Genomic DNA, 13,549 nt, shown 5'->3' with positions numbered 1-13,549 from the left:
CCCTTTTACCTGAGTGGGATCCTACAGCATGACACAGGTAGGACTTCAGTATCCTCACTTGCCCCTTTTACCTGAGTGGGATCCGGCAGCATGACACAGGTAGGACTTCAGTACCCTCACTTGCCCCTTTTACCTGAGTGAGTTCCGGCAGCATGACACAGGTAGGACTTCAGTACCCTCACTTGCCCCTTTTACCTGAGAGGGATCCTACAGCATGACACAGGTAGGACTTCAGTATCCTCACTTGCCCCTTTTACCTGAGTGGGATCCTGCAGCATAACACAGACAGGACTTCAGTATCCTCACTTGCCCCTTTTACCTGAGTGGGATCCTGCAGCATGACACAGGTAGGACTTCAGTATCCTCACTTGCCCCTTTTACCTGAGTGGGATCCTGCAGCATGACACAGGCAGGACTTCAGTATCCTCACTTGCCCCTTTTACCTGAGTGGGATCCTGCAGCATGACACAGGTAGGACTTCAGTATCCTCACTTGCCCCTTTTACCTGAGTGGGATCCGGCAGCATGACACAGGTAGGACTTCAGTACCCTCACTTGCCCCATTTACCTGAGTGGGATCCTGCAGCATGACACAGACAGGACTTCAGTACCCTCACTTGCCCCTTTTACCTGAGTGGGATCCTGCAGCATGACACAGACAGGACTTCAGTATCCTCACTTGCCCCTTTTACCTGAGTGGGATCCTGCAGCTTGACACAGGTAGGACTTCAGTATCCTCACTTGCCCCTTTTACCTGAGTGGGATCCGGCAGCATGACACAGGTAGGACTTCAGTATCCTCACTTGCCCCTTTTACCTGAGTGGGATCCTGCAGCATGACACAGGCAGGACTTCAGTATCCTCACTTGCCCCTTTTACCTGAGTGGGATCCTACAGCTTGACACAGGTAGGACTTCAGTATCCTCACTTGCCCCTTTTACCTGAGTGGGATCCTGCAGCTTGACACAGGTAGGACTTCAGTATCCTCACTTGCCCCTTTTACCTGAGTGGGATCCTACAGCATGACACAGGTAGGACTTCAGTATCCTCACTTGCCCCTTTTACCTGAGTGGGATCCTGCAGCATGACACAGACAGGACTTCAGTACCCTCACTTGCCCCTATTTCCTGAGTGGGATCCTGCGGCATGACAAAGGTAGAGCTCAGTATCCTCACTTGCCCCTTTTACCTGAGTGGGATCCTGCAGCATGACACAGGCAGGACTTCAGTATCCTCACTTGCCCCTTTTACCTGAGTGGGATCCTGCAGCATGACACAGGCAGGACTTCAGTATCCTCACTTGCCCCTTTTACCTGAGTTGGATCCTGCAGCATGACACAGGCAGGACTTCAGTATCCTCACTTGCCCCTTTTACCTGAGTGGGATCCTGGTGCATGACACAGGCAGGACTTCAGTATCCTCACTTGCCCCTTTTACCTGAGTGGGATCCTGCAGCATGACACAGGTAGGACTTCAGTACCCTCACTTGCCCCTTTTACCTGAGTGGGATCCTGCAGCATGACACAGGAAGGACTTCAGTATCCTCACTTGCCCCTTAAACTGAGTGGGATCCTGCAGCATGACACAGGAAGGACTTCAGTATCATCACTTGCCCCTTTTACCTGAGTGGGATCCTACAGCATGACACAGGTAGGACTTCAGTATCCTCACTTGCCCCTTTTACCTGAGTGGGATCCTGCAGCATGACACAGGCAGGACTTCAGTACCCTCACTTGCCCCTTTTACCTGAGTGGGATCCTGCAGCATGACACAGGCAGGACTTCAGTATCCTCACTTGCCCCTTTTACCTGAGTGGGATCCTGCAGCATGACACAGGAAGGACTTCAGTATCCTCACTTGCCCCTTTTACCTGAGTGGGATCCTGCAGCATGACACAGGAAGGACTTCAGTATCCTCACTTGCCCCTTTTACCTGAGTGGGATCCTGCAGCTTGGGTCTAGTGATGGGGTCGGTGTGTATCCTCACTTGCCCCTTTTACCTGAGTGGGATCCTGCAGCATGACACAGGAAGGACTTCAGTATCCTCACTTGCCCCTTTTACCTGAGTGGGATCCTGCAGCTTGGGTCTAGTGATGGGGTCGGTGTGTATCCTCACTTGCCCCTTTTACCTGAGTGGGATCCTGCAGCATGACACAGGCAGGACTTCAGTATCCTCACTTGCCCCTTTTACCTGAGTTGGATCCTGCAGCATGACACAGGCAGGACTTCAGTATCCTCACTTGCCCCTTTTACCTGAGTGGGATCCTGCAGCATGACACAGGTAGGACTTCAGTATCCTCACTTGCCCCTTTTACCTGAGTGGGATCCTGCAGCATGACACAGGCAGGACTTCAGTATCCTCACTTGCCCCTTTTACCTGAGTGGGATCCTGCAGCATGACACAGGTAGGACTTCAGTATCCTCACTTGCCCCTTTTACCTGAGTGGGATCCGGCAGCATGACACAGGTAGGACTTCAGTACCCTCACTTGCCCCATTTACCTGAGTGGGATCCTGCAGCATGACACAGACAGGACTTCAGTACCCTCACTTGCCCCTTTTACCTGAGTGGGATCCTGCAGCATGACACAGACAGGACTTCAGTATCCTCACTTGCCCCTTTTACCTGAGTGGGATCCTGCAGCTTGACACAGGTAGGACTTCAGTATCCTCACTTGCCCCTTTTACCTGAGTGGGATCCTACAGCATGACACAGGTAGGACTTCAGTATCCTCACTTGCCCCTTTTACCTGAGTGGGATCCTGCAGCATGACACAGGCAGGACTTCAGTATCCTCACTTGCCCCTTTTACCTGAGTGGGATCCTACAGCTTGACACAGGTAGGACTTCAGTATCCTCACTTGCCCCTTTTACCTGAGTGGGATCCTGCAGCTTGACACAGGTAGGACTTCAGTATCCTCACTTGCCCCTTTTACCTGAGTGGGATCCTACAGCATGACACAGGTAGGACTTCAGTATCCTCACTTGCCCCTTTTACCTGAGTGGGATCCTGCAGCATGACACAGACAGGACTTCAGTACCCTCACTTGCCCCTATTTCCTGAGTGGGATCCTGCGGCATGACAAAGGTAGAGCTCAGTATCCTCACTTGCCCCTTTTACCTGAGTGGGATCCTGCAGCATGACACAGGCAGGACTTCAGTATCCTCACTTGCCCCTTTTACCTGAGTGGGATCCTGCAGCATGACACAGGCAGGACTTCAGTATCCTCACTTGCCCCTTTTACCTGAGTTGGATCCTGCAGCATGACACAGGCAGGACTTCAGTATCCTCACTTGCCCCTTTTACCTGAGTGGGATCCTGGTGCATGACACAGGCAGGACTTCAGTATCCTCACTTGCCCCTTTTACCTGAGTGGGATCCTGCAGCATGACACAGGTAGGACTTCAGTACCCTCACTTGCCCCTTTTACCTGAGTGGGATCCTGCAGCATGACACAGGAAGGACTTCAGTATCCTCACTTGCCCCTTAAACTGAGTGGGATCCTGCAGCATGACACAGGAAGGACTTCAGTATCATCACTTGCCCCTTTTACCTGAGTGGGATCCTACAGCATGACACAGGTAGGACTTCAGTATCCTCACTTGCCCCTTTTACCTGAGTGGGATCCTGCAGCATGACACAGGCAGGACTTCAGTACCCTCACTTGCCCCTTTTACCTGAGTGGGATCCTGCAGCATGACACAGGCAGGACTTCAGTATCCTCACTTGCCCCTTTTACCTGAGTGGGATCCTGCAGCATGACACAGGAAGGACTTCAGTATCCTCACTTGCCCCTTTTACCTGAGTGGGATCCTGCAGCATGACACAGGAAGGACTTCAGTATCCTCACTTGCCCCTTTTACCTGAGTGGGATCCTGCAGCTTGGGTCTAGTGATGGGGTCGGTGTGTATCCTCACTTGCCCCTTTTACCTGAGTGGGATCCTGCAGCATGACACAGGAAGGACTTCAGTATCCTCACTTGCCCCTTTTACCTGAGTGGGATCCTGCAGCTTGGGTCTAGTGATTGGGTCGGTGTGTATCCAAAGCTTGCCCTGATCTCGCAGCCCCACCTGGCTGACCTCCACGAAGCTGTGAATGTCGTCAAGTCGGATCTCCTGGAGACTCACGACCTTCTCATTGATCTCCTGGGGGAACTGGGTAGAGTTGGAGTCCATGTCATAAACCATACGACTTGAGCCGATGTAGTCGAATGACTCCTGAAACACAACACCAGCACTGTACATGTGCCCACACAACGGGGGGTAAATTGTAGAATTTTCCTATTCGGAATATTCTATAAGTAATACGTTACCACTGTTATACCGAGGCTGTTGTCTCCCACAACTGCTGCTATAGCGAAATCTACCACAGAGATCTCAATTACCTCATGCAGCACGTGCGTGGCCACCCAGCTGCCATGTGACACCCTTCACTCTTGTCTCCTGCGAGAGCAAGTGCTCGGGGGATGGACGGGCGGGCAGCAGCCCAGTGGTAACGTATTACTTATAGAATATTCCAAATAGGAAAATTCTACAAATTACATTAAGTAATACGTTACCACTGTTATACCGAGGCTGACTACCACAGTAGGCGGTGGGGAGCACCTACAACCCGAATCCTGACTGCTAGCGTTCCTTCCGACCAGCGGAAGTAAACACCAAGGCGGAAGCACTCGATGCGCATGCACCTAGCTAGGCGTTACCCTATAGGAATACCAAAGCACTGTCAAGCGCATACCGTAAGGCTCAATCGTCATTGCCAAAACGATTGGTGACTCCAAACGGCCCCACTGGATAGGTATTTCATCGCCGCAGCGGATGAGAACACTGTATCCGCGTGAGCTTAATCTTAGATCAGGTTAAACAGTCGAAAAGAGGGAAATTAATTTCATTCAGACCGTATATCCCAGAGCAAGCCTACTTAAAGTATGCATTAGGCGCATGACCTAATTCCAGTATTTGTAAGCATGCATCACAAGGTTGGGATACACGACAGACAATTAAAGACATAATTGTCAAAATACAAATAAGGACAAAGCACACAAAAAGCCGCCCTCACCTGTGGTGTGAGTGCGCTGGTTTGCGGGACCCCAACTCCTGTACCCACGGCAGTGGGAACATTGGAGTCGACCCAGATTGACCACCGTGCAAGGTCAGACGCCTGAGGAGTTCGGAATTGCGCTGGGCACACCCCTTAGGTGCCCGCTTGCGCCGCGATCCGCGGGCCAAGACGGTGCACACTCTCCACGACGGCATCAGCGACCTGTTTGAGGTAATGATTGGCAAAAACCGAGTCGGAACGCCAGTAACAACCTCGTAATATTCTGCGAACAGAGATATTCGAGTGTAGGGCAAATGTTGCCGCTAGCGCCCTGATCTCGTGCGGGTTTGACCCCGCTACCGGTAACCCCCGAGACCGGTACGCCAGATTGATGACAGAACGAAGCCACAACGCAATCGAGTTGCGAGTTATGTCAACCGTGCGATTAGGGTTACACGATATGAACAGACGGTCACGCCCTTGTCTACGTTCATTCGAAGCCTTAAGATAATACTTAAGGGCCCTAACCGGACACAGCGCTCTGTCCTCAGTATCAGCAGGATGTAAGATTTCTTTGAGTGATCTTACAGTGAATTCTCTCTCCGTTTGCCCGACTCTCTGATTCTTGGCGACGAAGCCCATGAGCAGGCCCAGGCGGACCGCTCCTTCGTCACCCCTATCGAATCGTACCTTGGCGACATCGAGTGCATGAATTTCGGATACACGTGCCGCCGTGGCAAAGGAGAGGAGAAATGCTGTTTTCCAAGTCACATGCCGGAACGAAGCACTATGCAAGGGTTCATACGGAGCTTCCGTAAGTGATTGCAACACTAGGGAAAGATCCAAGGCCGGTGCCCGAAGGCGGCCCTTCTTAAGATCGTGCTGTTTGAAACCCTTGATAATACCCCGTATCACCGGCTCTTTGGAGAGACTGGTACCCATAGCAACGTCCCGTACCGTAGCAACGGACGAGACATAGTTGGCAATGGAACCCCCGGAGAGTTTCCGGGTCTCTCGCAAGTGAGACATGAAACGAGCAATATCCTGCACAGATACCTTATCTGGCGAATGAATGTGATGTTTACAACACCACTTCGTGAAAATAACCCAACGTGCATTATACACCTTCTGGGTAGAATCACAATGCATACTAACGTATGCCCGAGACGCCCGGCGAGAAAAAACTTTACTCCTCAGACGCTCGGTGACAACATCCACTCGTGCAGATTGAACTGCCCTGCGTTTGGATGAAGCTGACGGGTGTGAGGGTGGATCAAGAGATCCGGTCTCACAGGCAGTGGAAGTGGCGACTGCGTGACCTGGGTCAGCAAGTCGGGGTACCACGATCTGTTCGGCCACATGGGCGCGATCAGTAACATTCGACAGCGAACTCCTCGGAGCCGGCTTAGAATGTGTGGTATCAACGCTGTCGGCGGGTAAGCATAAGCGACCAAGCCCGTCCAGTCTAACGCGAGAGCATCGTGATCGATGGCCCTCGGGTCCGGGACTGGTGATACAAACAACGGGAGTTGATTGTTGAACCGCGTTGCGAACAGGTCGACCATCGGACGACCCAAACGTTCGCACAGCCACTGAAACACTACTGGGTTCAGCATCCACTCTGTGGGGCTCGTATCCTGAGGCCTCGATAGAGCATCGGCCAGTACGTTCCGCACACCTGGGATGTGACGGGCGCGTATCTGGCACGGGACACTGTCCACCAGAGCGTAAAACTCGAACGTGAGATCGAGTAGCGAGTGACTGTGGGTTCCCCCCAGTTTGTTCACATAGGACACTACCGTCGTGTTGTCGATCACCAGCATGAGCCGTTGATCACTGCCTTGAACTCGAGACAAGTGATGTGAAGACCTAGTTCGTCTACGCACCACAGCCCTGAGCTCACCTCCCCCTTTAGATGGGCGCCCCAGCCCACTAGAGAGGCGTCTGTATACAGGGTCAACGTGGCCCGGTAGGGCCGCATAGAGACTCCTGATAAGACAATGTAAGGGACCGTCCACCACTCCAGATGCGGTCGGAGCCGATCCGGGAGGGCGACGGTCGCACTGTTCACCTCCGTTGCTAACAACTAGATTAAAAACCGTTGCAGCGGGCGGAGTTGGAGACGACCCCGTGCGGTGCAGTCCTGGGCTGATACAAGTAGCCCTAACAGCTGTTCCCAAAAGTGAACAGTCTGTTGCACCGCTAAGACTTTGGCAATCATCGCCTGAAATTTGTGCCACCGGTCTGGGGGGACAAAGAGGCGATGGGACACCGTGTTGAACCGACCTCCGATGATCAGCAAGTTCTGAGAAGGGGTTAACTCGCTCTTGGGGAGATTGATAATCCACCCAAATTGCTCCAAGAGCCGACGTGCGAAAACGAGATGGCGTGACAGGGTGTCCGTCATTCGATTTGCTACTAGCGAGTCGTCCAGGTACGCGAAGTACCGGACACCCCTCCTGTGGAGGAACCCCACTATGGGGGTGGTTAACCGGGTGAACAGCCAGGGAGCGGACGTGTGAATCATTCTGAGTTTGGCACTGTCCTACTTGGGAACGAGAAATATCCTGGAGTAAAACCCCGGTGTTATTTCTGGTAGAGCTAACTCCCGTACTGCCCCTTCTCCAGCAACCTGCCGATGGCATCGGCGAGGATGGGAAGATCGGTTTCCGAATCGAAACCTGCCAACGGGGCAACGGTGAGCGGCGGATTCGCTTTGAGATCAAGCCGATAGCCGTACCGAATCGTGTTGACCACCCACGGGTCGTCGAACACTTGTTCCCAATTCTCCCAGTAAGTCTGGAGTCTGGCTCCCACTGGGGAAGGAGAGGGGGCCCTGACAGGTTGCGGCAGGCGCAACTGTCCAGGGCCAAGTGACTCGGGTTCGCCTAAGGGCCAACCGAAGTTGGCGCTGTCGGCATACGAACCCCTCCAATGAGAGTCACCTGGAGGGGCCCTTGCCGTCCGTCGACGACTTGGGCTTCCCCCAGTTCCCCGTCTTCCCGCGAAAGGGCAGCTGATTGCCCATACCGGAGCCCTCAGGGCGGGGCTACTTCCCAGAGGAAGAAGAACCCGACCCCTTAGACCTACCGGCCGCAGCAGCCTGGGGCGCGCTCCGGTTAGGAGCGGCACCCAGGCGCCTATGCAGGGACCCAACAAGAGCAAGTGTGTGCCGAGAGTCCTCGGCAACGTACTCCAGGGAAGCATTTAAACTGAGCAGGCAGTTGTAAATGCGCTGGTCACGGTCCGTGGGAGAACCTTCGACCAGACGGGCCGCTGCAGCCAAGTAAGTGTCTCCGTGAGACATGGAGTGCCGAGCGAGGGCGTCCAGCTGGTGCAAGGTAGCTTGCGTTACCGTAGCAGCCGGTGGGGCACGGACACCCAACCGGTCAACATGGGCCTCCGCGGTAGGACCAGCCTCGGGAAAGGCAAGGTCATGTACCGGGAAGAAACCCTTTCTCCACGACGTCGGAGGCAACGGGAGACCCCGACCGGAGGCCGCCGCGAAGGCGTTCTCCAAGGAAGGCTTGAAACCGCGCAGCAAGGTTGATGCGGGGAAAGCCGTGTCAGAAGACTCATCGTATACCTCGGAGGAACCCACAGTCGTGGATTCCCCGCGGTACCGGCCGGGGCATGTCCTCAAAGAGGTAATAAACCATGGCCACGCGGTCCTAAACCGATAGCGGGAGCAACGGTTCGGGGGAAGGACCGGTGACCACGGGAGCCGCCGCCGTACCGGTGGACCCCGCGGCCACCGAAGTGGCCGGGGACGGAACAGCCAGCGGCCTACCCTGAGATAAGGCCGCCAGCTTGGAGTCCACAAGTTATGCAAGTAATGCAGCGACGGAATCCCCGGACAGCACACGGGCCGCCAAGAGATCCGCCGCTTTACCGGTGGACCCCGCGTCCGACCCCGCGGCCACCGAAGAGGCCGGGGACGGAACAGCCAGCGGCCTATCTTGCGATAAGGCCGCCAGCTTGGAGACCACAAGTTTCGACAACAATGTGGTGACGGAATCCCCAGACAGCCCGAGGGCCGCAAGGGGATCTGCCGCAGCCGAGGAGGTGGTACCCGCACGGGGACCCCGACCGGACGAACCGGCCACCACAGGGGTGGAGACGGACTGTACGTACAGCCGGTATCGCTCAAACTCCGCAGGCCCCAGACCTTCGCACAGGATGCACCGGGTGTCCCCGCAAGGAACCCTGCACCGCGGGCAACGATCGTGGGGATCCCGGGACGACAAAAACTTTCTGCACACCCCACAACTCCGAGGAGCAGGGGTAGAGGGGGTGGATACTGGGGACATATCCATGTCAGACATTGATTGTTTGCTATAAACAAAGAACAAAACATGGTTACAACGCACGCACCACAATGATTCACAAACGAACATTTTCACAAGAAAATAAACGAGCAATGTGAACATATAACATACACATATAACTTTTATTAAAGAAATAAGTGATGTTAACCCCCAAAACATACAAGAACAGGGGAAACGTAAAACACAACGTGCATACGCGAACCCCGCAAGTATATAGAAAAAAGTGTGGGAAAAATTTTCCGTTTGGCGGGAAAATTATAACCAAGCGTAGCTACCGCAACGCCCCATAAAAGCACAGTTTATTAGAGAATAAACTATAATAAATATCACCAAATCTTCAAGGAACGCTTCAGCAGGAGAAAACACGTCTTGCTAAGCAGACGAAGGAGACAAGAGTGAAGGGTGTCACATGGCAGCTGGGTGGCTACGCACGTGCTGCATGAGGTAATTGAGATCTCTGTGGTAGATTTCGCTATAGCAGCAGTTGTGGGAGACAACAGCCTCGGTATAACAGTGGTAACGTATTACTTAATGTAATTAACTACTGCATTGTACATGTGCCCACACAACGGAGGGTAAATAACACCAGCATTGTACATGTGCCCACACAACGGAGGGTAAATAACCCCAGCATTGTACATGTGCCACACAATTGAGGGTATATGCTATTTCCAGCTCATTAACATAAATCACACAGCTGTAAGTTAACACCTGCTCAAAATTCCATTTTGTTTCCTGAGGCTAGGTCATTTGTTGTTTCCAGCTTTTTGTCCTTGTTAGAAGTAGAATCTAAATACACCAAAAAAACAAAATTCAAACTAAACTTAATCTGAACTGATGAGGGAAGTATGACTGACCCCTTGGAACAAGGTGAACATGATGTCCTTGGCAGTGGGCGTGTCCTTGATCTCCTGTCTGGTTGCACCCAGAGCTTCAGCAACAGCCAGGACCGTCACAATGCCCGTCACCGTGGAGTCCGAGGCTGGGTACTCGTTGTGAAACATGGCCAGAGAGTCCATCTGTAAGACATCAAATGCTTGTCTCAGACATGTCATAACACTGTCTTACACTGTATATACTTCTGTCTCACACTGTACATAACACTGTATATAACACTGTCTCACACTGTACATAACACTGTCTCACACTGTACATAACACTGCCTCACACAGTAAATGTCATAACACTGTCTCACACTGTACATAACACTGTCTCACACTGTACATAACACTGTCTCACACTGTATATAACACTGTCTCACAGTGTACACTGTCCATAACACTGTACATAACACTGTCTCACACTGTACATAACACTGTGTGTTGTTTGAAACCTCATAAATAAGGGCAATGGACATTAGCTTCTGTGCCCTGTGTTGAGCAGGTACCTTGGTGGCGAATACTATCACAGACTTGTTCAGCCTCTGTTCTGTAGAATTGACAGTCTTCATGGTGGCAACAATGTTCTTGTCTCCGAGAGGGTCGCAGTATCGGACAGGGTTACTCAGATTGGTGATTCTGTTCGTCCTTCTGGTACAGGTCACGGAGTCCTTGGCCGCGTCCATCCTGTCGTTCAGCTGGACGGCACACAGTGGGTAGTTGCGCGGCGTGCCATTTATGGGCCGGTTGAATCTCTCATAGCACTGCCAATATAATTCACCAGTTTACCAACACGGCTTTCCTGAAGCCAAATAACATGTCTACTATGTATTACTATCACAATTACTAATATCCATAATGACTAATCAATTGATATCATTTTCAAAAGTGAGACAGAATGAATTTTTCTGCCAACTGATGACCTAATTCCTGGACATGATTCAGGCTGCTGAGGGTGAGGATGCCTGTACAGTCAGACTAAAAGCGGATAATTATTATCTTTATTTTCTATTTGATAAGGAAATATTGCCCATATACCTAATCCGTAACGGACATGCTATGAATGTGAAGATGATTATGGCTACTTCCCACTTAGAGCATTCAAATCAGTCCCTGCTGTAATCTCCGATTCCATGGTCACAGAATATTTTGCAGAAATGCCTCCTGGGTGCAGAAATGTATCTTTCTGGCAGAAAATAACGTTTTGCGCAGAATTTGTCAAATACACTGCAGAATTTTAACATGTGAGTCAAAATCTGGTTTTAAACATGTACACAGATATCTAGTTTGTTTCGAAGTGAAGTTGACTTTTGTATTATTGCTTACAGAAAGTGCATCTAGTGATCTCCAGATTTACTGTCATAAGCTATTCTAGCCGTGGTGAGCATATCTTTACACACCTACCACAGCTCAAACAGATGCACAACTACGAAAACTAACCTAAAAGAATTGTCTGCAGAATTTACAAAAGTTGATCGCAGAATTTTTATTTTTGGTCGCAAAATACAGCGGGGAGTGTCAACTAGTCCACTGACCGTGCTGATGAGCTTGGTGACATCTTCCTCATTAGGCAGGGAGAACATGGGGATGCTGTAGTCCTTGAACATCATGCCAATGTCAGTCCCCCCTACGTTCCACTGCTGCTTCCTGCAGTTGCTGTAGTCCTTGTCCTTGTGGTACATGCCTGATATGAAACATTGTCATGGTGATCAGATACATCGTCATGGTGAACAGATACATCGTCATGGTGAATGGATACATCGTCATGGTGAACAGATACATCGTCATGGTGATCAGATACATCTTCATGGTGATCAGATACATCGTCATGGTGAACAGATACATCGTCATGGTAAACAGATACATCATGATGGTGAACAGATACATTGTCATGGTGATCAGATACATCGTCATGGTGAACAGATACATCGTCATGGTGAACAGATACATTGTCATGGTGATCAGATACATCGTCATGGTGAACAGATACATAGTCATGGTGAACAGATACATTGTCATGGTGACCAGATACATCGTCATGGTGAACACAGATAGATTGTCAAGGTGAACACAGATACAGATCATGTTCAGAAATGCTGTTGGTATAGGAGTACATGAAGTGTGTCCCACCAACAGTGATAAATCATCTTCTAGAGTGCCCTCGCGCCATGTTTCTCAAACAACATCACCGTGGTAATGACTGAGTCAGTTGGGTGGAGTCCAACACCACCTGTATTTTAGTCATTTTATGGAGGAAACCCTGAACTGAGCAGGTCTTTGGAAATGGGAGCTGACAACCAAAGAAACACGATGAGAGAAATTCTGGGATTCAAACAAACGTTCCTCGGATTCTGACTCCAAAATGTGTACTGCTACATGACCTTCCAGCTCACACACAATAATGACTTGAAAGGAACTGATCTGCAATCATTGTTTCTGGAGAACCAGTATGATGTCCTCTCCTATGCCAGTTACTCACCATATGCATCATTCGGACATGACTTGTCCGCGGAGAACTGGCCAGGAAATGGGGTCAAGGTCTGGTTCTCCAGCACGTTGATGACCAGTATCCCATTGACTCGCTGCGAGGCCACCAGCATGTCCAGGTTAGAGCTGCAACACGACATCTCACCCACTTACACATGGTGCAACACGACATCTCACCCACTTACACATGGTGCAACATCTCACCCACTTCCACATGGTGCAACACGACATCTCACCCACTTCCACATGGTGCAACACCTCACCCACTTCCACATGGTGCAACATCTCACCCAATTCCACATGGTGCAACAAGACATCTCACCCACTTACACATGGTGCAACATCTCACCCACTTACACATGGTGCAACACGACATCTCACCCACTTACACATGGTGCAACATCTCACCCACTTCCACATGGTGCAACACGACATCTCACCCACTTACACATGGTGCAACATCTCATCCACTTACAAATGGTGCAACACGACATCTCACCCACTTACACATGCTGCAACACGACATCTCACCCACTTACACATGGTGCAACACAACGTCTCACCCATTTACACATGGTGCAACACGACATCTAACCCACTTACACATGCTGCAACACGAAATCTCACCCACTTACACATGCTGCAACACGACATCTCACCCACTTACACATGCTGCAACATCTCCCCACTTACACATGGTGCAACACGACATCTCACCCACTTACACATGTTGCAACACGACATCTCACCCACTTACACATGGTGCAACACGACATCTCACCCACTTACACATGGTGCAACACTTCACCCACTTACACAT

General features: G+C 51.1%; 1 protein-coding gene across 2 annotated transcripts in view; it reads right to left on the bottom strand.

Annotated features, from left to right (window-relative positions):
* The window catches only part of LOC124125633 (nicastrin-like), a 47,155-nt gene that overhangs the window by 26,188 nt on the left and 7,418 nt on the right, over window positions 1-13,549 (bottom strand). For both annotated transcript variants that reach the window (XM_048398371.1, XM_048398370.1), the window contains exons 4-8: window positions 12,722-12,855; window positions 11,778-11,926; window positions 10,752-11,006; window positions 10,222-10,383; window positions 3,989-4,213 (exon numbers count right to left, since the gene is read on the bottom strand). In XM_048398371.1, coding sequence (XP_048254328.1) covers window positions 3,989-4,213; window positions 10,222-10,383; window positions 10,752-11,006; window positions 11,778-11,926; window positions 12,722-12,855 — 925 coding nt within the window. The remainder of the gene's footprint in view (window positions 1-3,988; window positions 4,214-10,221; window positions 10,384-10,751; window positions 11,007-11,777; window positions 11,927-12,721; window positions 12,856-13,549) is intronic.

The sequence above is a fragment of the Haliotis rufescens genome, unplaced genomic scaffold (assembly GCF_023055435.1).
Source record: "Haliotis rufescens isolate VD_foot unplaced genomic scaffold, xgHalRufe1.0.p SCAF_18, whole genome shotgun sequence".
Taxonomy (NCBI): domain Eukaryota; kingdom Metazoa; phylum Mollusca; class Gastropoda; order Lepetellida; family Haliotidae; genus Haliotis; species Haliotis rufescens.
The sequence above is the reverse complement of the archived record's forward strand: the minus strand, read 5'-3'. Positions and strand labels throughout refer to the sequence as shown.